The sequence below is a fragment of the Pyxicephalus adspersus genome, chromosome 3 (assembly GCF_032062135.1).
Source record: "Pyxicephalus adspersus chromosome 3, UCB_Pads_2.0, whole genome shotgun sequence".
Classification (NCBI taxonomy): domain Eukaryota; kingdom Metazoa; phylum Chordata; class Amphibia; order Anura; family Pyxicephalidae; genus Pyxicephalus; species Pyxicephalus adspersus.
This window is the reverse complement of record NC_092860.1, coordinates 51,542,728-51,567,437: the sequence shown is the minus strand read 5'-3', so window position 1 is coordinate 51,567,437 and position 24,710 is coordinate 51,542,728. Positions and strand designations below refer to the sequence as shown.

Here is a 24,710-nt window from a genome sequence, read left to right as displayed (position 1 = left end):
TAGTCCGAGCATTCAGATTGTATGTGTTTACGGTACTGCAAAGTAATTTTGTGAAAGCTAGTTTCTCTCTCCTTTTATTGCATTTAGCATACATTGATGAATGGAGGAATTATTATAGAGTATCACTGTAGGTAGGAGGAATGTGTGCTATACTTTAATATAGGTGGCATTCAGGCATTGCAAAGGGTGCGATGGTGGTACACAACCAAGAAAGGTCTGGAAAATACTCATGTATTTACTGAAACCAGAGAAAAACTATTTCCCAGCTCACATTTATTGTTTTTGTTTTTTAAATTTGATTGGACTCTACATTTATCAGATACATTTGAGGCCTTTTTTGTAAATTAGGAAATAGTGCTTGCACCTTCAACCAATATTACCAAGAATAGAGGTTTTACCTTAACGGAGCGCACATTACTACAACACAAACAATCTCAAAATATTGATCTTTCACATTGATTGCAACGGAGCACCACTCTGTATTGGTCAAATTTCTGTAGAAATTTTATCAGTGCTTTTACCATTGGCTTTGTAACATTCGGTGAAATATGAAGCACTGCAGCTGTTGATTGCCTGCCGCTTTCCTAGCACTTTATCAAAAAATTGGGCATTCCTGAACAAAGTTCAATCAATATTTCAATCAAATAGTTTTTGAGCAATATAATTTTTGACCATATTTTCATTAGAATTTATGTTTTTATCAAACCTAACCTAAAGTCTAAGTTATTAAAAACATCTACCAGTATTTGGGACAACTTTTAATTTATTATTTAGTCCAATGTTTCCCAACGAAGGTTCAGTGGAACCCTGAGGTTGCCAACTAATGGTCCGCAAGAAAGTTTTGGTGGTCCACGGCTCTGGCCGGCCAGAGCTGTGGACCATGTCCCCTGTACGGATTGGAGGCTCAGGGCGTTGACCTGGGTGGTATTTCGGGACCTCAGATCTGGGATGGGAGAGTGGGGGCTTCTGGCATCATACCGTCACTAAGGGGGAATTTTCTTCCCCTTTGATTGACACTCGGCTCCCCACGCATGCGCCAGTAAATTGAGTGGTCCGTGGGTCCAAAAAGGTTGGCGACCACTTGACTTGGGGTTCTTGAGCTATGAAGATTTTGTGCATTAGTTTTGGCTACCTGTAAGGGTGACATTCTTCCACTGGCCAGCAATGTAGGAGGTATTCTTCCTACTGACCATCACACTAATGTACTATGAGCTGGGGATATAGCAGTTAAAGTGGAGGTTCCCTGAAAATTCAAAAAGTCAGTTCCGTGTGTGTTAAATAAATGCTGTAAATATCAGCAGAATTATTTCAATATACTGCTATTATATCTGTGAAGCATGCATTTTGATTATATTTTTATGATGGTTGTTGTCATAACCAGGTGGAGTTGTATTTTTTTTTTTACTTTGGTTGCTTTGTTTGTGCTTATACAGTAAAAGCATAACCATGAAACCATTCCAAAAAAAATGCAGACTGCAGATTACTTGGTGGAGTGCATTATTTAATATTATCCTACCCACCGGATTTGCATATGCAGAATTAGGGCACAGTGTATTAGCCAATATTCACCTAATAGTAACCTCACTGTAGGAAGGTCATCTAGGACATTTATCTTTGCTTGCTGTGGGGTGTCCATGTATACGCTGTAATTTCTCTATGCAATGCCATAGTAAATATACCAGTTAGATGTGTAATGGTCTTACAATTGCCTCGGTTTGAGGTAATTTTAACAACCGTCCTCTCTCTATCCCTAGGCATAACTTCTTTTTTTAAGTTTTGAATAAAGTGAGAAAAGGTTAGATCCCATGTAAACTTTTGATTGTCTGGGTTCAAGAGATTCAGCCCTTTCTTTGTCCCACCGACCGTTGTCACCAGTACATATTCTAAGGGGAAATCTAAAATATTTGTCATTCCAGAACAGGAGGTTAGGGGGAAATCTTCTACTGTGGGCAGCCTTCTAAGAGGGGAATATCCTCCCCCTGGGGGAATTGGGGAACTTGCTTCCAGTTACATCTCTGGAACAGGAAATTAGGAAGGTTTGTTCTCAATGGTACACAGGCAGCCAAAATTAAACTGTTGAGAGATTTTCTATTCCCTACCTATGTAAACAAAAGTTTTATCCATAAATACATGTTAAGAACACATATATAATAACAAGTTCTAGGGGAATGTGGAGTTATTACATGGATGATTCAACTACCCTAGAATTGTATTTTTCTGCAACAGATGCTTTCTGCAAGGTTATGTAATACGTATTTACTAAATTGGAAAAAAGCTACTTTATACCTGTTTGTATGAAAACACACTTTTGTATATGTGTATGCTCCCTGATGAATTTTGCTAGTCAATTATAGGCTGTCCTAAGAGGCTGGCACATCTGAAGAGATCTTGTAGAAGGACAATTCTTCAATCAAAATTTTTGACTGTTCAATATGGCATCTAACTTTTCGAAAAGGCACAGTACAACCTTAAAAAGCCACAAATGTAGATGCAACTGTCCTGTCTACTTTTCTTAAAGGTCATGCTTTTCCTGTCTGTTAGCACAAGTCATGTGAATGACAACAAACAATATATTTTTTTTTAAAGTAATAAAATGCAAATCTTCACATTATGCATTTGTTTACCATATTACTGCAAACTGGTAAAGATAAGCTTGCTGAAAATAAAAATATTTGTTGCAATACTGGTAATCCTTTCTCAAGTATCAAGCTTGTGTACTGTAATAATTCATACATTGCAGTCAAGTTCATTGTCACTTCCAGCTGTTCGCATTTGTTGATATTAGAACCAAAAATAGCCCACTGAGTATCAACAAACAGCCTGTTCTGCTGGACAGCATTATCAAAGCCTTATTAGTGAATTTTTTAAGGCAGTGCCTAATTTTACTGTCACAGGACACAAAACAGAAATTTTGCTGATTACTTGCTGTAATCTAAAATCAACATAGATGAGTTATTAGTTTTTGGTTTTAATATAAATATTTTATTACACACACTCTCAAAAACCATTTCGTAGTGTCATTCCTTCCTAGTCTGTCCACTTTAGGTAATTAAAAAAATCTCTTTATGTAGAAAATTGGAGTTAGCCTGAGCTGACTTTATGTAACATATTCTCTCCACCATAGTCCTAGTAAGCACATGTAAACTAGAAGCAAAAATCCTGGTTCAAGACATTTCTTTCATGTCAATAATCTTGCCTATACTGTGGCGGTAATCGGCATTGTATCAATCATCACCCCGCTCTGTCCTCCTTTCCGGAAGTTCCCCACTTTCATCACACATCAGGCTATTCTGTAGTTCAGTTGTGGGGGCTTCTAGCTATTCAGCCAATACAGTGACTTATTTGAAACTAATCTGTATATATACCATATTGGGGGGCATGGCCAGTATATAATCTCCCCTAACATCTAGTTACTACATCCTTTACCTTGTTTGTACAAGCTTTACAAACTACCTTGACTTATTTTACCCACTGGGGATGTGACGGGCACCAGCAAAGAAAAAGCAGGATCACCAATTCCGCAGCCTCGACACTACCTTCCATGCTATCTTGTCATCCTCTGCTGCTCCATATGGCTGTCTAATGCAGCTCTCTAGTACTGTGGAGGAGGCCTCCCTAGAGCAGACAAGCCCACAATCTATGAAGAAGCCATTCTTCATGCTCTTCTCATTTGACTGGATGTGTTGGTGACCCGTGAGTCTGCTTTACTGGTGAAAATATATTCTTTGACAAAAGAAGTTACTTATTTGTCATGACCTTGACAAAATCTTGGGATGTGTGATGGAATCCTGAGTGGAATTGCATTGGAGGACACTTATTCTCATTCTTATGACCTTGCTGGCTGCATGAATATACTTCTTTTGAGCCAAACTGATGGTAAGAATAGACTTCCCTGTATTATCAGTTTACCAGGACTCCTCGAGGGATTGGAGGGTTTGAACCCAAAAATCTTTGCTAAGAGTTTCTTTAAAAAATTATTTTTTCTTGATTCACTTTCTCTTACTGATGTAGTGGAGAGAATGCACAGTCCCAGCAGTCATTTTATTAGATTTTTAACATGTAATTTGTTTACAAACAAAAATAAACAGACATAATGCAAAAAAGGAAATTTAAATATCAATGTAATTTTTTTTTCTTGTAATTGTAATTTTTTTTTCTACTTTTCTTCAAGTATACTTATTTCCTGGCAAGTTGAAAATGCTAAACAAAATACAAAAACAAGATAATAACGCTAAATAGAACTAGCTAAATGATTAACAATAACAGAACAAGGAATAACAGGAAGGGGTGGGGGAAAGGAGACTTTCGAGGTAGTGTTTAAGTGCAGAGGTGGAGATCCAACTTAAAGCGTACCTAAACTCATAATTTCTGTTTACATAAAAGGTTAGACAACCCTTTTATGTTAAGTAAAAATTCGGTTTTAGTTTTTTTTTCACTGCCACACCTTTTAAAAAAAAAAAAAAAAAAAAAAAAAAAGAATGTGAGTGCAGTGTCTTCCCGGATACCTACGTCACACATCCTGGGAGAATCTCGCGCCTGGGTCGGGTCACGTAGGAAGAAGAACCCAGAAGAGGCAAAGGTGGCAGCGCCCAGGACGACGTGGGACCCAATGGAGGAAACCTCCAGATGGATTCACTGCTTTGCAGGATTGAAGGTAAGTAATTTTTTTTTGTGAAACAAAAACATAAAAAGGAAGCAGATGGCTGAAATATTGCTATGCGGTCTGGAACTAGATACTAAGTATGACCTTGAGATTGGACTCGATTATTGAAGAATTCAATGAGATTTTAGAAAGAACTAGAAACATTTCATTCGATTCCAGTCCTCTTGCCATCCCAAAGATTTTTTTTTTCTTCGCCTGAGGAAGTATCTACCCCCCTTTTTTTGTTTTGTTTGGGTTTATTGTGCTGGGCTGTTTTATTGGCTCATTACATTTGGCCTGTATGTCAAGGCCCGTTTGTTGCCTCCACTTTGTTTTTTGCTCTTAGTTGCCTTGAGGTTCGGGTTGACCCTTCAAAACTGTTGTCTTAAAAAAACATCCATCTTATCTTTATAGAGACCCTAGGTGCAAAGAGCAATACATACTACTTATTTAGTTTCTGGTTTAGGTATCATCATTCCTACTTGCAAAGCTTTATTGTGTAAAGTGTTTTATATGTTCACTGGTCCAGGGGGTAGGTACGTGGTTGTGATAATTTACATTAAGTTTGGCATTTTATTTTTGTCTACAGACTCCCTCCTTTCAATTATCAGTTGCTTTATTTAATTTATAAGAGGCGTATTCTGTTTCAACCTGTAAAAATGGCTATGGGGGGAGATTTTCGTACTTGAACCTCTTTTGGACAGTACTATCTTATCTTTAACTCATACACCTGAATTGCAGCATTGGGCAGATATGACTTCCCTTAAAGTTTGGCGATGGAAACAAACCTCCTTGTTCTTCTCGGTACTCTTGCTTTTTCACTTCCTATAGGTTAGCATCCCATATCAATCTAGTTTTCTGTAGTCAATGTTTACTTATTGGGGTTCTCATAGCTGACTACCTATCTGGGGGTTTATCTGATTGTGAACCTCCTGAAATTGGTCTTTGAGATGGGCTATATTAATGCTTGGAAATTTCACCGTGACTGGATCTGGAATTTTTCTGTAGACCAATAGGTTTCTCTGCGCATTCAACAATATCCGCACTGTGATGAAGCCTCTGCTTGGATAGTATTTATTGTGGGGGAAATTCATCTCTGCTATAAAGCCTCATAGAATTTGTTTGAATTGTAGTAGGGTTGATCTTGAGAGAAGAGAATTCATTCTGTCCAATCAATTTTCAACTGTTCCTGATTAAATACATTTGCCTCATTATGTCAAAAAATTTGTAAAATGCACCTGGCCGAATGAGTACATAGCTACAGACGAGCAGACAGCATTGCTGTTTGAATTTGGTGATAAATATGGATAGTTGTTACCTGTGCTTTCAGCAAATCCTGCATTTGTGGTTGATATTCACGTTATTTGTAAACTAGATGGTAATCTTACTAGTGACCATACAGAGTCTATGGACGTTTTCGGTAGGCCATTATAAAGCTTTATATTTCCTTTACCAGTGTTTTGATACCCAGGTGCTAATATTGATCGCTTACCTTCTTTACGGATGTTAAATGACAACCTTTGGAAAATTATATATATTTGGTTGTTCATGCTATTAACTGTTTTTATAAAGGAAATTCACCCTTTACATTGCTTCCAGCTTTCTTGCCATTCTATGAGTAAGCTTTCTATTACTCTAATACAATATTACTCTAAACTCACTGTACTTCTCCTCCTAAAGACTCCTAAAGAAGATTGTATTGCTGAATGTTGATTTTAAAGTGTTAGCCAAAATTCCGTTTACTAGGTTGTCCACTGTCATAGACTTCATAATAGATGTGGGTTAAAATGGGTTTATGGGACAATAATATCCATAGATTATATCCACATCCCATGATGGTTCCTTTTACTACTGCATTGCATACTACTTCTGGTATTAAGGTTACTCCAATGGGGGGTCCTGAAGGATAAATTCACCTTTTATGCAGTAATGTTTCTTATTTCTTTATATTTCAGGACCAGGTTTCTGAGGCCCCAAGGATTCTTAATCAATATTTTGATACTCCGTTGTTTCAGTTACTTCATACTGATCCAGCAGCACATATGTTAGCAATCTCTGACCTCCCTTTAAAGTGGGTTTTAAATGTTAAATAACTGGAAATATATCTCTTATATACATCCCGATTAACTGACTTTGTGACCCTAAATTTTACACCCTTTACAATTGCTAAAGCCAATATGGATGTGTGGAGATGTTTGCCTTGTCACTTACTTAATATTTTTAAAATTAGGCTGAAGGCTTTGTATATAACTTTTTCTAAATGTGGATCCAGCAACTATACTATAAACAACTCAATTTTGATATCTACACCAAATGAACAACAAAGACTGCATTTATGTACACTTCAACCTCCTTGGTCAGGAGTCTCTCTTTGCTCTTTTTAATTTTTAATTACTTTTGGCTCGACAGTTCACGCATATTTGCCATTGGTTCCCCTCATGTAGGAATAATGCCTTAGTAGTTTTGAAGGCATCATGTGGGCTCTTACAAGGCTTTTAAAATCCTTTGTTTTTTTTTTGGGCACTTTTTAATAATGTCAGTCACCACACGTGCCTATATGGCAAAATCCGAATCTACCCCATTTTCAGGGAGTTCCAGAAACTTCTGTAAGCATAAAAGGGAATAATTAAACAATTTGACCAATGATGAATGAACGTTGGTGGGGGGACTACTGTATACGTTAGACTACCACTACCCCTTCTACTATCCTGTAATTATTTGAGTAATGATATACCATGGTGGAAAACTGTGACCTTTAGGATGTTTAGCCAGCGAGGCTTCAACCAGGAGGTCATAGAGGATCCGAGGTCCTGCACTTGTGCCTTCAAACCAGCTGGAATGTCATCTTCAAAAGCCACAAAGCTTATAGTTTTACAAATATGCAAATACAAACTATTACTTGCATAACCTGCAATTTATTGGAGTGTTCCAAAAATACTGTGTCTTCATTAGGCCTAGACAAAACTTTCTAGCTTTAACAGAGTGGAAGTTAGTACATGTGAGGTTTTGACCTGGTAAATATTAGATAGATGGTATATAACACGCATTCACGCATTTATATGTATAGTGATATACTACATATAACAGCAGTAAAAGGGTAAAATAGGCTTTCAACTGCAGATAACTACAGTAAACCCCCTGTTATCCATAGCGCAATTAACTGGCATGTGACCTGGCCATAAAAAATTTCAGGGTTTAAACCAGGTGCAGGCCAACGCTCTGTGCATTTTTCTTGCGCCTTCCACCGTTGGGTTTGAACTTTCTATTGGTACCATTATACTGCCTTGTGCATTTTAGGGGACGTTCTTTTTATACAGTACAGGTATATTTATCTAATGAGTGTATTTTAATATTAACATTTATCCAAAATCTACCATTTCTAGTGGTTGCTGCATAATGGGGAGTTTACTACCTATGGTTCCACTACTTTTTACCCATACCTATATAGTAATTAATAAATGTATCTGGTTTATTAAAATGTATTTAAACTCCACAAATTTAGGTATTTTGTTATAAATGCAATTAAAATATCCTAAATGTAAAATTTGTGTTTAAATTCTAAAGGATGGTTTCAGGTTATTGTAAAAAATATAGTAACCAGGCATCATCATTAAAGAGCTGTTTTTTTGTTCTGTTTGTATTAATTGTATGCTTAGAATGGAGAAGTCTATTTATAATGCATAATGCAGTGTATAATTATATATGGTTGCACAGTAAATGTTGTGTGTGAGCTCATGGTTAATTTGTGTGACACATCATCATCATTTTATTATGACATAAAGTTCATTTCAGCTTACATGAAATATGTGTACTTGTTGCTATTAGCCTCCTAATATGTACGGTGGCTCAGAGGTTAGGATTCTGGCCTTTGCAGCTCTAGGTCCCAGGTTCGAATCTCGGGCCAGGACACTATCTGCATGGAGTTTGTGGGTTTCCTCCCTCATTCCAAAAACATGCAGTAAGATTGTTTGACTTCCCTTTAAAACTGACCTTAGACTACATTATTGACGTATGACTGAGGTAGGGACATTAGATTGTGAGCTCCTTTTAGGGACAGTTAGTGACACAACTATGGACTTTGTGATGGATATTATGATGGCGCTATATAAATACTGTGTAAAAATAATACATAAATTAAAGATCACTCAGTTTCAAAATTAAAATTTTAAAAAGGCTTGAACTTTAAGGCATTAGGTTTTATTTGAAAGGTTATTATCCTTTGAATCTTTCACCCAAAAGACCCATTTGAGTTGAGAAGCTTTGACTTATCATTTGTATCAAATACATTTATTTTTTAATAGTGTGTGGACTATACTGTTCAATGTTGTTCATTTTGTAAACTGTCTTGTCCTAAATAGTCTTTTCTTATTTTACTCACTAAATTTTCTTTGGTCTCAGTCCCCTCAGTTGGGGTTGTCAGAGGCAGTCCATATCTCTGTGATTATAGCTAAAATTCTGGTACCATTAATCTTTCACTTGTCTTTTATTTAGCACCTGGCCATTGAATGGAGAAGAGGAGTAAAAGTAATTTAGATATATGCATCCATAATAGTCTGTCATAAAAAACCTCTTGCCTTGCACTGCAGCACTATTTCTGTTACTTCCCTACTCATATCCAGTGATTTTTTTTTTTGTTTCCATGCCCCATGGGCTGATAGTATCAGTGCAGTATACTGTACCTTAAAGACATCTTGGTAATCATCTGGTCCTTAGGAACCATTCCTGGAAAAAAAACAGATAGGATGAGGAGCTTTTTAGCTGAAAATTTCAACTGCAGTTAGGTCCATTAATAGTTGGACAGAGACAGCTTTTTTCTAATTTTCATTCTGTACATTACGACAATAATTTTAAATGAAACGACTCAGATGCAGTTGAACTGCAGACTTTCAGCTTTAATTCAGTGGGTTGAACAAAAAGATTGCATAAAAATGTGAGGAACTTGAGCCTTTTTTTTATTATTTATTTTTTATTTTTTTACACAATCACTTCATTTTAGGGGCTCAAAAGTAATTGAACAATTGACTCAAAGGCTATTTCATGGGGTGGTGTGGGCAATTCCTTCGTTATGTCATTATCAATTAAGTAGATAAAAGGCCTGGAGTTGATTTGAGGGGGGGGGGGGGGTGCTTGTATGTGGAAGATTTTGCTGTGAACAGACAACATGCGGTCAAAGGAGCTCTCCATGCAGGTGAAAAAAGCCATCCTTAAGCTGCAAGAACAGAAAAAATGTCCTATCCAAGAAATTGCTACAATATTAGGAGTGGCAAAATCTACAGTTTGGTACATCACGAGAAAGAAACAAAGCACTGGGGAATTCAGCAACGCCAAAAGACCTGAACGTCCACGGATGACGACAGTGGTGGTTGATGGCAGAATCATTTCCATGGTGAAGAGAAACCCCTTCACAACAGCCAACCAAGTGAACAACACTCTCCAGGAAGTAGGCGTATCGATATCCAAGTCTACCATAAAGAGAAGACTGCATGAAAGTAAAAACAGAGGGTGCACTGCAAGGTGCAAGCCACTCATACACCTCAAGAATAGAAAGGCTGGATTGGACTTTGCTCAAAAACATCTAAAAAAGCCAGCACAGTTCTGGAAAAACATTCTTTGGACCAATGGAACCAAGATTAACCTTCACCGGAATGATGGCAAGAAAAAAGTATGGAGAAGGCGTGGAACCGCTCATCCAAAGCATACCACATCATTTGTAAAACATGGCGGAGGCAGTGTGATGGCTTGGGCATGCATGGCTGCCATGGCACTGGGACACTAGTGTTTATCAATGATGTGACACAGAACAGAAGCAGCTGAATGAATTCTGAGGTGTTCAGAGACTTACTGTCTGCTCAAATCCAGCTAAATGCTGTCACATTGATTGGGAGGCGTTTCATAATACAGATGGACAATGACCCAAAGTATACATCCAAAGCCAGGAGTTTATTAAATCAAAGAAGTGGAAAATTCTTGGATGGCCAAGTCAGTCACCTGAACTGAACCCAATTGAGCATGCATTTCACTTTTTGAAGACTAAACTTCGGCCAGAAAAGCCCACAAACAGCAACTGAAAGCCGCTGCAGTAAAGGCCTGGCAGAGCATTAAAAAGGAGGAAACCCAGCATCTGGTGATGTCCATGAGTTCAAGGTTACAGGCTGTCATTGCCAGCAAAGGGTTTTTAACCAAGTATTAGAAGGGCTGTAGTTCCTCAAATGTTTATGCAATCTTTTTGTTTAACCCACTGAAGTAAAACCGAAAGGCTGCAGTTCAACTGCATCTGAGTTGTTTCATTTAAAAATAATTGTGGTAATGTACAGAACCAAAATAAGAAAAAAGTTGTCTCTGTCCAAATATTTATGGACCTAAAAGTACTTCTGTTTATAGGTAGTCCTCTGGTTAAGGACATATGGACGCATCCTAAATACGAATGGGCTTCCCTGCTCACTCCTGTGCAGAACCTTGGAGGCTTGGAGGGGGCGGTTGCATGATTTCCAGAAGAAATCTTTTGCTAAACACAGCTTTGTTTTTGTGGTTGATCTTAAGGACTGAGCTCTTGTAACTCTTTAATGACAAGACAAACTCTGCAGTTGTTCTTTTTGCTTATCAAAGCACACCTTGCTCTAGAAGTAATGAATGTCTAGACTCCATAAAGTTGTTTTATGTGATTACCTCAAAATGAGGATTTTTTACAGTAACTGACACCATGCTGGCTAATAATATGTTGGGACAAACATCTGTCCTAATTGCATTTATTAAAATAGTGTACCTGTTCCGACTTACATACAAATTCAATTTAAGAACAAACCTACAGTCCCTATCTTGCATGTAACCCGGGGACTACCTGTACTCTTTAATTTTTTTTTAGGGTATTCATGTTAGTGTCTTCAACTGCATCTCCAGTGGAATGGTAGATTTCACATAATTTGTTTCCTATTCTGTTTTATTTTTTATTTTTTTGTAACAGATGTAGCAGTTTTGTCCACCTATTCTTCCTTTTTTTATTTCATCAAATCTTCAAAACAGGAAAATCCTTAAAGCTTTAGTTCAATTTAGTTCTAATACAATGTAAATCATGTACACATCTCTTTCCCAGGGTCAGTGATTCAGAAAGTGTTAATGCTTAGGAGTCATCTTTACAGCCAAGAGAATAGTAAGACACCAGAGAGTGCTTTCTTTTCATTAAACTTGCTTCTTTTTATTTCCAGTGACAACGTCGTCATTGCGGCGAATTGAATTTAAAATTTCATGATCAAATGTACAGATTATTGCAAAAAGATTCATACATCAAGTGTAAGGATACAACTAAACCCAGCATGTCATGCTGGATTATGTTTCCATGTCTTCATGCTGCTTTATCAAAGGTTTCAAAACTAAAAAAATTTTTGGAATAGTCCCTAAAGATAAAAAACGAAGGTCCTTTAAAGGCGTAAAGGCTTTTTTTAAAATTCTTCAATTGATTCAAAAAGCTTTATACTAAAACTTGGTAAAAGCTGTAATTACAGGAAACAAGCAGGGCTGATACAGATAGCAAATGCTTTAGCAAATTTTATTAACTGATCACTTTAATAACATCTTTAATATATGCTACCTAGAGGTAACTCACACTTTCAGAAATCCACTGTTAAAATGCTGAATGCTGTTTGATTCTCATATTGAAGCATGAGGTGGGGGATTTTAACATAGAAAATAATACCTTTATGAATTGCAGAGAAAGGTCAGAGTAACATTAGTTTTACATTTAGATTAATTTAAGATGGTCAAAAAGGACCCCAGCCTTATTCAGGGATGCTTGCAATTTTAGAAATTTGGTTCATTGGAAATGAGAGATCCTAATTATGCCAACTTCAACATTTTATTTTATGAATTTTTGCCAGTTAATTTTTCTCCCTATTTTTGTAGCTTCTCTTACAATGAGGTAAAGTAATTATTACACTGAAACATTTAGGGACAGTTGGCTATTGAATGATTTGTTATGAAATTAGGAGAACTTTAAAAACCTACACAGAGTAAAAATTGTATGCTTTAATCTGTATATGACTGGGATTTACCTAGTTACCTGCCTTTTTATTTTACAGAGTGTTTGGCCACCTAATTTAAAGCACTTTAAATTAGATCATATATATGTCTAATGTGCCAAGCTAAATCTGTCTTTTTATTATTACACTGCATCACAAAACAATAAATATTGTGTACTACTTGGGTCTAGAATCTGTGTCCTATGCTAAATCAAGTGCGCTGAATCTAAATCTGAAGTCAGATTCTGGTTACTTACTTATATTTTCTATACATAACTAACTTTTGCCTCATAGTTCAATGACATTACAAAAATGTAGCTTTATGTTGCAACAACATATACAATTACACATAATTCACCTGGGTCCTTGTTCAACACACATGTATACACAAGTGTTTCAGGCTCTTGCTTTTGTGTTTGTTGCTCTCCTGTTGCAGAAACCAGCAGTAGTCGCCCATCATGTTGGGGTTGCACCGACCTTGATATCTTGTTTCCATACTAGAAATATCCTAGTGGAACTCTCCTCTTGTTCATCACTCACATCACCCAAATTTTGTGGGAAGAAATTAAGTTTAAGTGACATTCGACAGCCAAGTTGATGGTTGGCTATTAGCATGTTGTTCATGAGTTTAGCATGGTTTTCAGCTCGCTGGTTGCCCAGAAAGTTTTGTGCAACTATCACAAATGAATCCCAAGCAGCATGTTCAAGTGGGTTGAGTTTGTCTCTGAATGTGGCATCATGCATCAAATTGCAGGCTTGGTGCAACAAAAATGCCTGCTTTCAGTTTAGCATCTGTTAGAACTTTTCCAAATTTGTCCTTAAGATACTGAAACAATGAGTGATTTATGCTTCACGTTGTACTTGCCAACAGTGCGTTCAGGTCTGGGTGGCCATTCCTTCACTTAGTAATGGTTGCTGTCATCATGACTGTTCCACAGGCGCAGACAGAACATAATATTTTGTATATCCCAATTGCAGGCCAAGAAGAAGTTCCCCCAACCTTCAGGTCTCCACTTGTGTTCTGTAGTTAATCAATAGTTAATCAATTTCAAAATGACCTCCATGGATTCGTATGTCTTTCATTCCCTCGCCATGAGCAAGAGGAACAGAAGGTTTTTTGTTACCTTTATGCAGCAATACAGCTTACAAACTTGCTTTGCCAAAGTCTGTGAACAATCTCCACTGCTCTGGTATGTATTCACAACCTAACTCCATCATTAGGCCACTCACGTCAGTACTGAAGCAAATGTCATTTTCCAGCTTGTAATGACCTGTGAACTTTGTGTGATGATCACAAAAGTGTGTTGTTCCTTTTTTGTAACTAATTCCACTCCTTTAATCTGCAGATTAACAGGTCAGACTTCTCTATTGACAAAGACAGGTCCCTTACTAGATCATCTAAATCTGATGGGCTTATAAATGTGGCTTACCCTCTTCAAATTTGGGTTTATAACATTCATTAACATCGACATCATCCTCCCGTTCCTCATCCGACATGTCACTGTCAGTAACAACAGACATAGGAGGGACTGGCACTGGATTCTCTGCATCATGTGGCACTGGCTTCAAGGCAGATTCACAATCAGGATAGACGATTTTTGACTTAGTCTTCTTTGAACACACTCGATATCATGTAAATCACATGTGGTATTCCCAGTAGCAAAATCGTTGTTGCGCAGTGTTATGAATTAAAATTTAGAACTACTAATGGCCTATACAGTTGGTAACAACTACATGCGTCTAAAGGACCAATTTGGAGTTTGGCGATGTTAATGTGTTCATTAAAGCACCTAACCCAACATGTGCTTTAGTAATGCACCCAAAAGATTTACCATGTGTTCTGGAATGCTGCATTGCATGTTAAGTGCATCCTTATTTTTGTGGTAACTTGCACTGTGTTGAAAACAATGCAGTAATCACTTTATTACAATCATTTTTAAAGTGCTGTTTAGTAATACAAATGAGACAAAAATAGCTCCTTATGCAAGCCTGTTTCACGTGATCTTCAAGGGCTAGTAGATGAATTTTTACTATTTTCAATAGGAATTGAATCTAAAAGGAATTCAGTATCAGTAGCCAGTTAATCATAGGAGACTGTTTGTTTTTGTTTTTTTTTGTGTACTGGTCCGTAGTGGGTAGATCAAATGTGTTGGTGAAAATCAGTTGTATTTACTTCAGTTGTATTTTGTGTACCAACAATTAACTACATTCAATCAGCCTCAAATATCCTAGACTTTAAAGGAAACATTTGGGTGTTTTTAATGTCATTGGAGACTGAAAAAAAGTCTCTGTTGCATAAATATATGTCTAAAATATTGGCTGAATAGGATCAAAAAGTGTGCAGCTACTGCTACTCGGAAGGATTCGGTAGAGCAAAAAGTGACTGCACGGAGAGATGTAATGCATATGTATATTTTTTATTTTGGCCATACAAAAAACATACAAAATAAAGTTTCATTTTATTTAGAGATTTTATCGTTTATCCCTTCTTTTGCTAATATGACTGATATTTGCTGATTGACATTTCCTTAAATAATTCTTAGTATGTATATATAAATAGCTGTATGGAATGTTTAATTAAACATCCTGAAATATTCGCACAAAATCCAGTTGAGTATGTCCTAATTTATGGTGACTCACTGTAATGTAAAAATAACATCTTGTTAAGAAATCTTTCCTTGTACTGATGACTGCATTGATTCTCTCCCCATGAATCATGATAAATAAATTGCCTGTGTCAGGCTGTTCTACATTAGTCAAAATAGTTTGCTTGTAATGCTACAGTAGACAGTAAAATTACTGCCTAGTACCTGATGATGAAATTGTACTCATGATTTAAAGACGGTAAGAAGACTTGCTACACGTTCTAAGGTGTGTTTGATTACTAGCTCTGTGTAATTCAATAATCATTGGTTGTCATTACACAATCCTCTCATAAAAAGGAGCCAAGAAACTCTACCCCCCCCCCCCCCCAAGAATGTTTTGACCACTACTAGGTTTTTATTTGTAATTCTTTGGATATGTTTATTTGACATCTGACCTTGTTTTGTTTTTACCTTTTGGTGTTTGTAGTAATATTATACTTCTACTTAGTTGAGGTTACTTTATAGTTGTGTATGTTGTACACAGTTAAAATGATTGGTACCTAGGGGTTGTAGTAAGTGGAATACACCATCTAAGAATGATTTTACCAAAAAAAATGGCAGAATTGTACAGGGATTGGCCATGGTTTGTATAGAGTATGTAACCTAAGAGTAAAACATTTTCTGTCTCCTAAAGCAAACAAAAGAAGATACCAGATGCAGTGCAATGCAATAACACGACTGACAAATGAATTTACTAACATTGATTATCTCCTTACTATGAAATATTAGACAGTGGCAAAAAATAGACAGCATGTGAACAGTCAGTGATTAAATAAAAGCAGGAACATTGGCAATAAGGCTCTAAGGTCAAAAAGTAGCAAGGCAACATGTGCCAAATTTAGGGTTCTCAGTAGTTCCGATTGATGTCAATGGAGATGGCTGGGGAGGTAACTATTAATGTTGCATGCAAGATCTAAAAAAAAAAAAAAAAAAAAAAAAAAAAACGTGCAGCAATTCTGCTACCTCCTACAGTCATAGAAAAAGTAAAAAAGTGAACCATTTAGTCCAAAGTTATCCATTTTTGCAAAAAGTTTTAAGCATTTAAATTGCTATGGTGAACTAAGCCTTATACAGTAAACCTACATTTTGCTACAACAGGGCTCTCATGTGGGCAACAAATATTTAGTTATCTGTTCCAGCTCTGTGACCCCCTCTCAATGTTATGATGTCTCCATGTAAAAGCAAGCCCACAGTGAGCGCTTGGTAGCTTGTCAGGTCTGCTTTCAGAAGTTTGGGTGGTGTAAAAAATACAAAGTATACATTTTCCCTCCCTTGCAGCAGACTGCCTGTATTCACGGAAATCTCAGTTTAAAACCCAGCCTAAGCAGTTGTTTATTGTTAGCTGGGCAGGTGAGTGGTGCACAGTTCCGCAGAGTTTTATTTTATTTTTTTTGCCTTTTCGATGTCCTCGGTCTGATGTCCAATATCATTTAAGTGTCTTCCTCTGAGCCCAGGTTGTCCACAACCCACCAGACTCTTTAACTTGACAATGAAAGAGAAAGCCGCTACAATAATCACCTCTATCCTCATACTATATTTAAAAGAGGCATAAAGTCTAGAATAAACAATGTTTTGTGAAAGAAGAATAAATAGTTCTCACAAAAAAATTACTGCTTGCAAACTAACTGATATTTGCCATTATATTTCCTCCACTAAAAAATTAAATTGTTAAGTGAAATAGAGGTTGTCTCTGTTAACCATAGTGCTGAGAAACATATGCATTCACAAGATGGTTTGTGAGTAAGTAAACTAGTGCTGGAATTGCACAGATATTGGCAGTATCATAGCTGACCCCAGGTTTGTATTACTACTGCATTTACCAGACCCTATAGGCTGGGGAGGTGGATCTCAAAATGGACTGGGTAATCCATATTTCCATTTTATCACAAGGAAATACATTTCGCAATTTGTCTCTATGGCTTACTTAGCTTTTGCATTTTACATTTCGTAAATATACTTGGCATACAATAAATTTCTTTCAACTGTATGAGCTTTTTTTCTTACACAAGCTGAATCTAGTTAAGTTTTGTGTGAATCTGACCATGCATCGACCTTGTCATTTTCTCTTGCTCAGCACGGTTATTGGCTCACATAAAAAAAGGATGTTTGTTCACGTCTTCTTTGTCAAGTGTGGGATTTCAAAGGTTTTATCAAGCAAGGGCATTTGTAACTAAATGCGCATGGTTTCATGTGACACATTTAGCTAGAAAATGAAAAATATACAGACCAAAAATCCCAAGCCCTTGAATTTATTATAACATTAATTTAGATTTATTTTTTTTTAAATTGTTTTAAATAATAAAATATTTGTTATTTAAATGGTCATTCCAATTATAGTTGATACTCACATGATGTTGGAGATATGCTATGTGTTGGAGTTAAAGTAGTATTATGTATACAAAAAACTTCCGTAAGCTGGCAATTGATAACAATAAAATATCTGATGGAGGTTCTAGCAATTCCCTAACCTAACCTAAAGCAGTTTCATTTCTGTCTGTGTTGTCCCGATGAGACAACCTTTTTACCAGACAGAGGAAGTAAAGGAATCTCCTCACCAGATCCTCCAACTGCAGTAATGTAGTAGAGTTGTAATTCTACCACACACTCCATTTAAATTCTTATTACCGCTACACTCCATTTATATCACCTGGCACTGTATTTTATCTCCTAGATGCTTTCAGAGTATCCAAGAGGTGTATAAGAATGAAGGAACTGACTGCTCAGTAGGCTCTATAGTTAGACTAAAAATGTTACTCGTTCTCTGTAAAGAAGAAAGTAAATACTTTGTTCTTTCACTGTCTGTGCTGGCTTATGGTGCTCCTCTTAAAAAGAAATTCCCTATTAAAGTCTTCAATAACCAACACTTGAAGTGAGCTCTTGGTTTCCCTGCTGCTCACGGTTTCCTTCCCACTGTCCTCTGTACCTCCTAAAAAGCTAAGATTAAAACAGATTTTCACAAACTTGCGAATCCATGTCAAAGCCACACTACCTGGCCTCGTCACCTCTATAAAGTGTGTCTATACCTCAGTCCCCAACATTGGGACGTCGGTAAGCAATGCACAAATGAAAAGCAAGCTCACCCAGAGGCAGCCTTTCTAAAGCCTAACTAAACCCAAAATTGACTGCTTTTTCCCATTATATCTAAATACAGCCAGTGGAAGAGGGACTCAACCAAAGAGATGAGACAACCAAAACAGGAAGGTTTTTTAGATGGTAGACTACATATCCCAGGATCTCTTTATAACAGTGGAACCCATGTGTCTAGATGAGGAGGTAGGACTTGCAGACGCGCAGGAAGTAGGCAGTGAGCAGTGGTTATGACCTCAATCTGGTAACAAGAAACAAAAAAGGAAGTGAGGTCAGGACTGTATAAATATATGAACAGCTATAGTAAACTTTTGTGACATATTGGGGGGGGGGGCGGGGGGTACAAAAATGCAACCTTTGACAAATTTAAAGAGTTTTACCAAAAAATTTGAAACTTTATAACTATAAAGCAGTTTTACTTACCTTATCCTTTTGCCACCAACCTACCCACTGACACTTTGGGTGTACTAGCCTTTGGCTTCTGCCTTACATGACTGCTGGCCCTGTGTTATATGTCAGAGGCCTGTAACCAGTGAAGGGGAAAGATTTTGGGGGACTGGTTACATGTTGAGAGGGCAGCCTGCTGGAGCAAGGAATTAGGTTAGTACAAATGCTTTTAGATGGTACTCTAGACAAAAACTTTAAATTTTACCTTTGCTTTTTACTTAAACCGTTGAATTGGAGACATGGATACATAACTTATTCTTAGTTTTCAAATTTTTTTTTTTTCATACTCGAGGATGCACTCATTGAAACATTGTTGACATATTGATTTTACATTTTGAAATGGTTCAGGTGTCTTCTTATTCTTTACTAACTGATTAGACTTTTAGCTAGTACAAGAGTTTATGGATTACAGGTGCACGTACGTATTTCCCTGAAAATTCCCTGTTTTTGTGGTTAGATCATTGGTAAATGTCCATCTTTTATTTTATGTAGGGACCCTTTGAGGCATAAAGGGTTTCTTTTCATTCTGTCTCTTGAAAGATTATGTAACTCTACGGTTTTTTCTTTTTTTTAATTTATGGTTTGACTCATCTTGGATGAGTATAAAGGCTCCTTGCAGAATTTAGACCTGTCAGATCTGAGACATGTACAGAAAATAGAAATGTGTAGAAAATAGAAAACTAGAATATCCTTAAGCTCCATCCGAGAGATGACGAATGGCATTAACAGCCTTCGTGCTTGTGCAGCTTCTGATCTTTCTTATTAATATTGCCCTGGAAAGCCTTATTAGGATTTTGTATTTGTGTGTTTGCATTCTGGTCGTGACATACTCCCTCAGTGTGGATATGCTGCCTCTGAGACCACCTTTCAGCATTTTCGATTTTCTCAGAACACTGCTTGTCACTGTTTCTATTGATTTGTAGTCATAATCTGAACAGTGTTTTTTTATTTTATTTCTAAAAGATCTGATTGCATACAGAATTAGAAACAAAATACCATGACAAGAACAGTCTTTTTCTTGGTTGCCCCTGCTCCTGTTTTGTCTTTCTGCGATACATTTTATTTCATTAGTAACTAGCTTTAGGGGGAATTTACACATCCTGTGCATGTATACTACAAACCTTCACAGCACCCATATATGTTACTTTTAAAGAGACCCTGTCAAAAAAACTTTTTTTTTTTTTTGTACACATCCATTTATTGGAAAGATAACACCTATAAAAGTCCAAAGTCTTCCCATAGTAATAAGAATACTATTTTCAGAGGTATTAATCACTGGCCTAATATCCCTATTGGATAATGTACTTCCCCATATTTCTTTAATGATCCCTCTAAAATTGTAGGTTTTTGTCACTTTTTGTGTTAGTGCATAGTCTTCAATATAAATAAAGTGGTCAGTCTCTCTCTTTTTTTTTTTTTCTAACCCCTTAACTTTTAGTTTTGCATAGAGGAGGTAGGAGGGGAAGATGAATTTAGTGCAATCCTGCTAATGTGTGGGATATAGTAAATGGAAGACAAATCCTGCTTGTGTTCTTCCAATCAGCCATAATTTATATATGAATGTTGTAAGTATGAATAAGAAGGATTGATTGAACATGCATGTTTAGGAGTTTGGAAGACCTTGATGTTTAGTGAAATGGTTGCCTAATTTACTATTTTGATGGTGAACAGATGCATCTGAATGAAGGGTATGCGGTCTAACTATTTCTGTAGCATAATATACATTTATTTGTCAAATTGCTTTCTCCTGATTCTGTAGCTAAATGCTACGTGAAATATTGAAGCACTGATGAACAAAGAAATGTATTAAACCCCTAAAAATGTTGACCATGATGTAAGAAATATTGATTTGGGATAATGATTTTAGGTTTTAAGATTTGGAGGATCATCCCTGCTTTTTAAAGTGAAGCTCAGCAATTGCAAACCCCATGTTCTTACCTGCTCTGATTTTCAAACATTATTCTAATCAAAAGTTTGATATTTATTTTCTAATGTGCTGTGATTTGTTTTTTTTGAGTTAGCCCAAACTAAAATATGTCCAACAACCTGCTGCTTAAAGTTTAAAGTATGTCAAATTACCACTTCCTAGTCTTTAAACTGCAGCATTATCATTTCTGCATTCTTGAAAACTGCAGATTGTGTTCAAAAATGTTTTGACGCAGTGATCAAAACGTAAATTAGTTTTAATATCTTAGTCATAATGTTTTTTTCCTCATATCCACTCTGGATAGAAATATGTTATGCTAGTGAAATAAATAATTAACGTGATTACTTTTTTGCATTTCTTCTTTTTCAGTTTGCAATTTTATGTCGCATGAAAAATGCTTAAAACATATCAAGACACTGTGTAGCTGTATGGCTCCAAGTCTAGTACGGGTAAGTTATCTTCATCCTTTTTTTTAATGGGGTAATTAAATTAGTACCATATAGAGTGTGTCCTGTTGCATGGTTTGTAATAATTTTCTGTTTTGGCATTGGCAACTATTTGGTTTGCCAATGCCTTGGCTGAAATGAATCTAGCAAAGCATATGTTTTTAATGCTTAATTTTATATATATATATATATATATATATATATATATATATATATATATTTTTTTTTTTTTTTTTTATCGTATAAAGATATTGTAACTCAGTTCATTAATCTGAATGCAAGTTATATGTTTTAAAGTAAATGATCTTAGAATTAATATATATGTGTTAAAGCAACACAGATTACCTTTGGTAAAAACTGCAGGTAGGTTCCAACATATAGGCAGTTGTAGGTTGTATTTGTATCTCCCCTGTTCTTGTTGAAGCCGAGCATGAAGTGTAAATCCTAATTCTAGTCATACCCTATGGGATTTTTTTTTGTGGAAATCAATTACTGCCATTAAAACACATATACCTGGAAGATTCCCATACAGGAATGTCTATTTTATCAATTGAGCCCTAGGTGATTATTAATAATATCACTCAATATAAGTATTTAATGTACTATCCACTTACTTGACAACAGATCTTTTATAATTTCACAATGATGATTACCCATTCTTCCACCAAAAAATTGCCTTTTCAGATTATTTTCAGCTGACATTCTGCCCAAATTGATTTAAATAAATAATTAAGAATACAAAGGATATTTTGTTTTATCTATTTTCTAATTGAAACTATTGTATTGAATGTCTGGCCTAAAAATTAGCTTTTTTTTGTCCATTTCCTATATGATCTGGTCTGTTTTAATATTCCATTGGAATCATTTTGGTATATTTAAAGACTATTTATCCTGTCAGAAATTCAGAGCTGTCCTGTGACCTTTTCTCACTTTTAGAGCTTATCGTAGACAACCAAATGAAAAGCCTTTATGATGCAGAGACCTGAAAGTAAAAGTACATGAGTAGTTTAGCAAAAGACACTGGGGAAGGATAACATACAAGGAGATGTTCATATATATTACCGATGTACCACATTTTCTTGGCTTCAAATACACTTGGAAAATTGCAAACCATACCATCAGAATTAGATGATGCTACCTTTCTGCCATTTAGGGCAAATTAACAGTGACTTTGCAACCCCCGTTCCCTTTCCTTGCTGCAAGCACTAAAATTCCCAGTTTTGGATGTTAAAGGAGTGATGATGTTGGTCCCTCTGTCATGTCACTGCATTTCTTAGCAATGAGGCTTTTGCAGTTGCTTTTAAACCGTAAGGTAATACTGTATGATATGTGCGTGTGAGAAAGATGCATATCATTTGGATATATAGCTTTTTTTTTTTATTTGAATAAATGCTGCTAGTAGTAATAAGTTGTAGCTGCTAGCTTTGCAGAGTTAAGCCAGTCAATGAATCAAGAATACTTTTAATGTTAAGTTATAAAAAATAAATAAATTGTTCTTTCAGTTGCAGCTCTAATAGCAAAAATTCTATTCTATGCACTAGTCTTTTGTGACCCTCACACATTTCTACGATGCTGTATTTTAGTGTATCTTTATGAAATAAATGTATTCTTCAATGCTAGGAATCCTATCTGCCCTGCTCACTTAGTTGACACACTGCTTTACTTAAATGCCAAATTTCTATATTACTGCCTGCCAGGGATGTGTACTGTTCTAATGTTTTGTAACCCATAAGCAGTTCAAGTTGAGTCTTTATTAAAAATAAAATGTGTGAATATTTGTATTCAAAATTACCTGGTTTTGCAATTTTTGATTGGATAACTTAAGTAAATATGTTTACAAATTTGGGGGTAAATAATCTGTTAGTAAATAAGCCTCAACACAGAACAAACAAATTAGATCAAAATATTTTGCTGAAATAATACAAAGGAGCCTTCCAAACAAGTATGGCTTGAAAACCTCTTCTTTCTTAAATGAAGATGGCAGCACAGTTTCAGTTTGCAAAGTTGCATCTGGAGAAACCACAAGACTTCTTTGAAAGTATTCTTTGAACAGATGAGACCAAATTGAAAATTATTGACCATAATTTACAGCACCACATTTGTGATTCTGCAAGCTATTGTATTATAGACTGTACTTTTTATGTTTTTTTACACATGTTTCTTTGGCTTCATTTTTGTTAAATAATGCTATGGTGGTATTTGTTGTTTTACACCTCAGGTTAGATTAAATCTATATAGTATAAATACTATATATTTATAGAATATAAGTAAAAGTCAAGAGTACCTCATAGTAGTCATGATAATTTTGGCATTCCGGCTCCTTATAGAAAAGCTCTGATGTTTCTCTACAGGTGGCATGTCCTAGGAGGTAGTTGTAGCACACAGGGATTTGAAGATATTTGAAATTACAATGCATATATGTCCAAGGATAATAATAATAAGCATAGAAAAAAATGTTAAAACTACTGTAAATGTATATAAAGTCAAAGTGGAGTCAAACTGTAGAGTATAAAATTGGTGCCTGCTAGCAGGGCTGTGAAGTTGAAGTCGGAGGACAATTTTGGGTACCTGAGTTGGAGTCGATAAAAATGTGCGACTCCGACTCCTGATAAATTTAAATTATAATAAAAAAAAAATACATCCAGTTCAAAGGTCCTATTTCCCAAACAATAGTCATAAATAAGTACTTCTCTGATGTAAGAATAAAGCCCAGTGCATAGTTGTATATCTACTAGTGTGAAGTTCGGCTGAGCTATTACAACCTGACATTCACATTATTGTAATCTGGATTATGTACATTACAAAATGTTTTAATTTTATTTCAGATATAATGTGTTTAACAAGTTCATTTGAGTGTAAACAAGTGTACTAATGTAGGTGTAGGTGAGTGCTATGGCCTGATGTGTGTTCAGGTGTCCTGTCTGCACCCTCCATATATGCTCCCATCCCAACTTTAACATAAATTGGCACACCACCTAATACTAGGAAGTTAGCTAAGTGCCCCCCTTGGAGCTTCCCACTGCCCTGTCTTCAGCAGAAGATCAGCAAACAAAGATAAAGACAGCAGTGTCTGCTTAACTTCCTCTGTCTGCTAAAAGAGCTTAGAAGAACTTGGGAGGAACAGCTTTTTGGATTCAACTGTAAGTGTTCATGTTTATTTTAAAACTGCATGGCTGCTTGTGTGTACTATAATAGAAGGCTGTGTGCATGTTTCTGGATAAAACTGCAGGGCTATGTGTATGTTTGTGTGTATGGTGCAGGAATTTATGAATGTTACTGTATAGTGCATATTGTGTGTATGTTTCTTAGTAAAATGTAGGGCTCTGTGTTGTGTGTGTATAGTATATATGTTTGTGCATGTTTTTCTGTAAAAGACAAATTATGCCTAAATTTAGTGCAGGGCTGTAGCTTATTTATGTGTATAGTGCCGTGTTGTATGTATGTTTGCAATAGTGCAGGACTATGTTTATGTTTGTATTTAAATCAAAGAATATGCTAGTTAGT

At 36.1% G+C, this 24,710-nt stretch overlaps 1 protein-coding gene across 1 annotated transcript in view; it reads left to right on the top strand.

Annotated features, from left to right (window-relative positions):
• The window catches only part of DGKQ (diacylglycerol kinase theta), a 94,196-nt gene that overhangs the window by 3,058 nt on the left and 66,428 nt on the right, over nucleotides 1-24,710 (top strand). Inside the window, exon 2 of the mRNA XM_072404560.1 lies at nucleotides 21,130-21,209. Coding sequence (XP_072260661.1) covers nucleotides 21,130-21,209 — 80 coding nt within the window. The remainder of the gene's footprint in view (nucleotides 1-21,129; nucleotides 21,210-24,710) is intronic.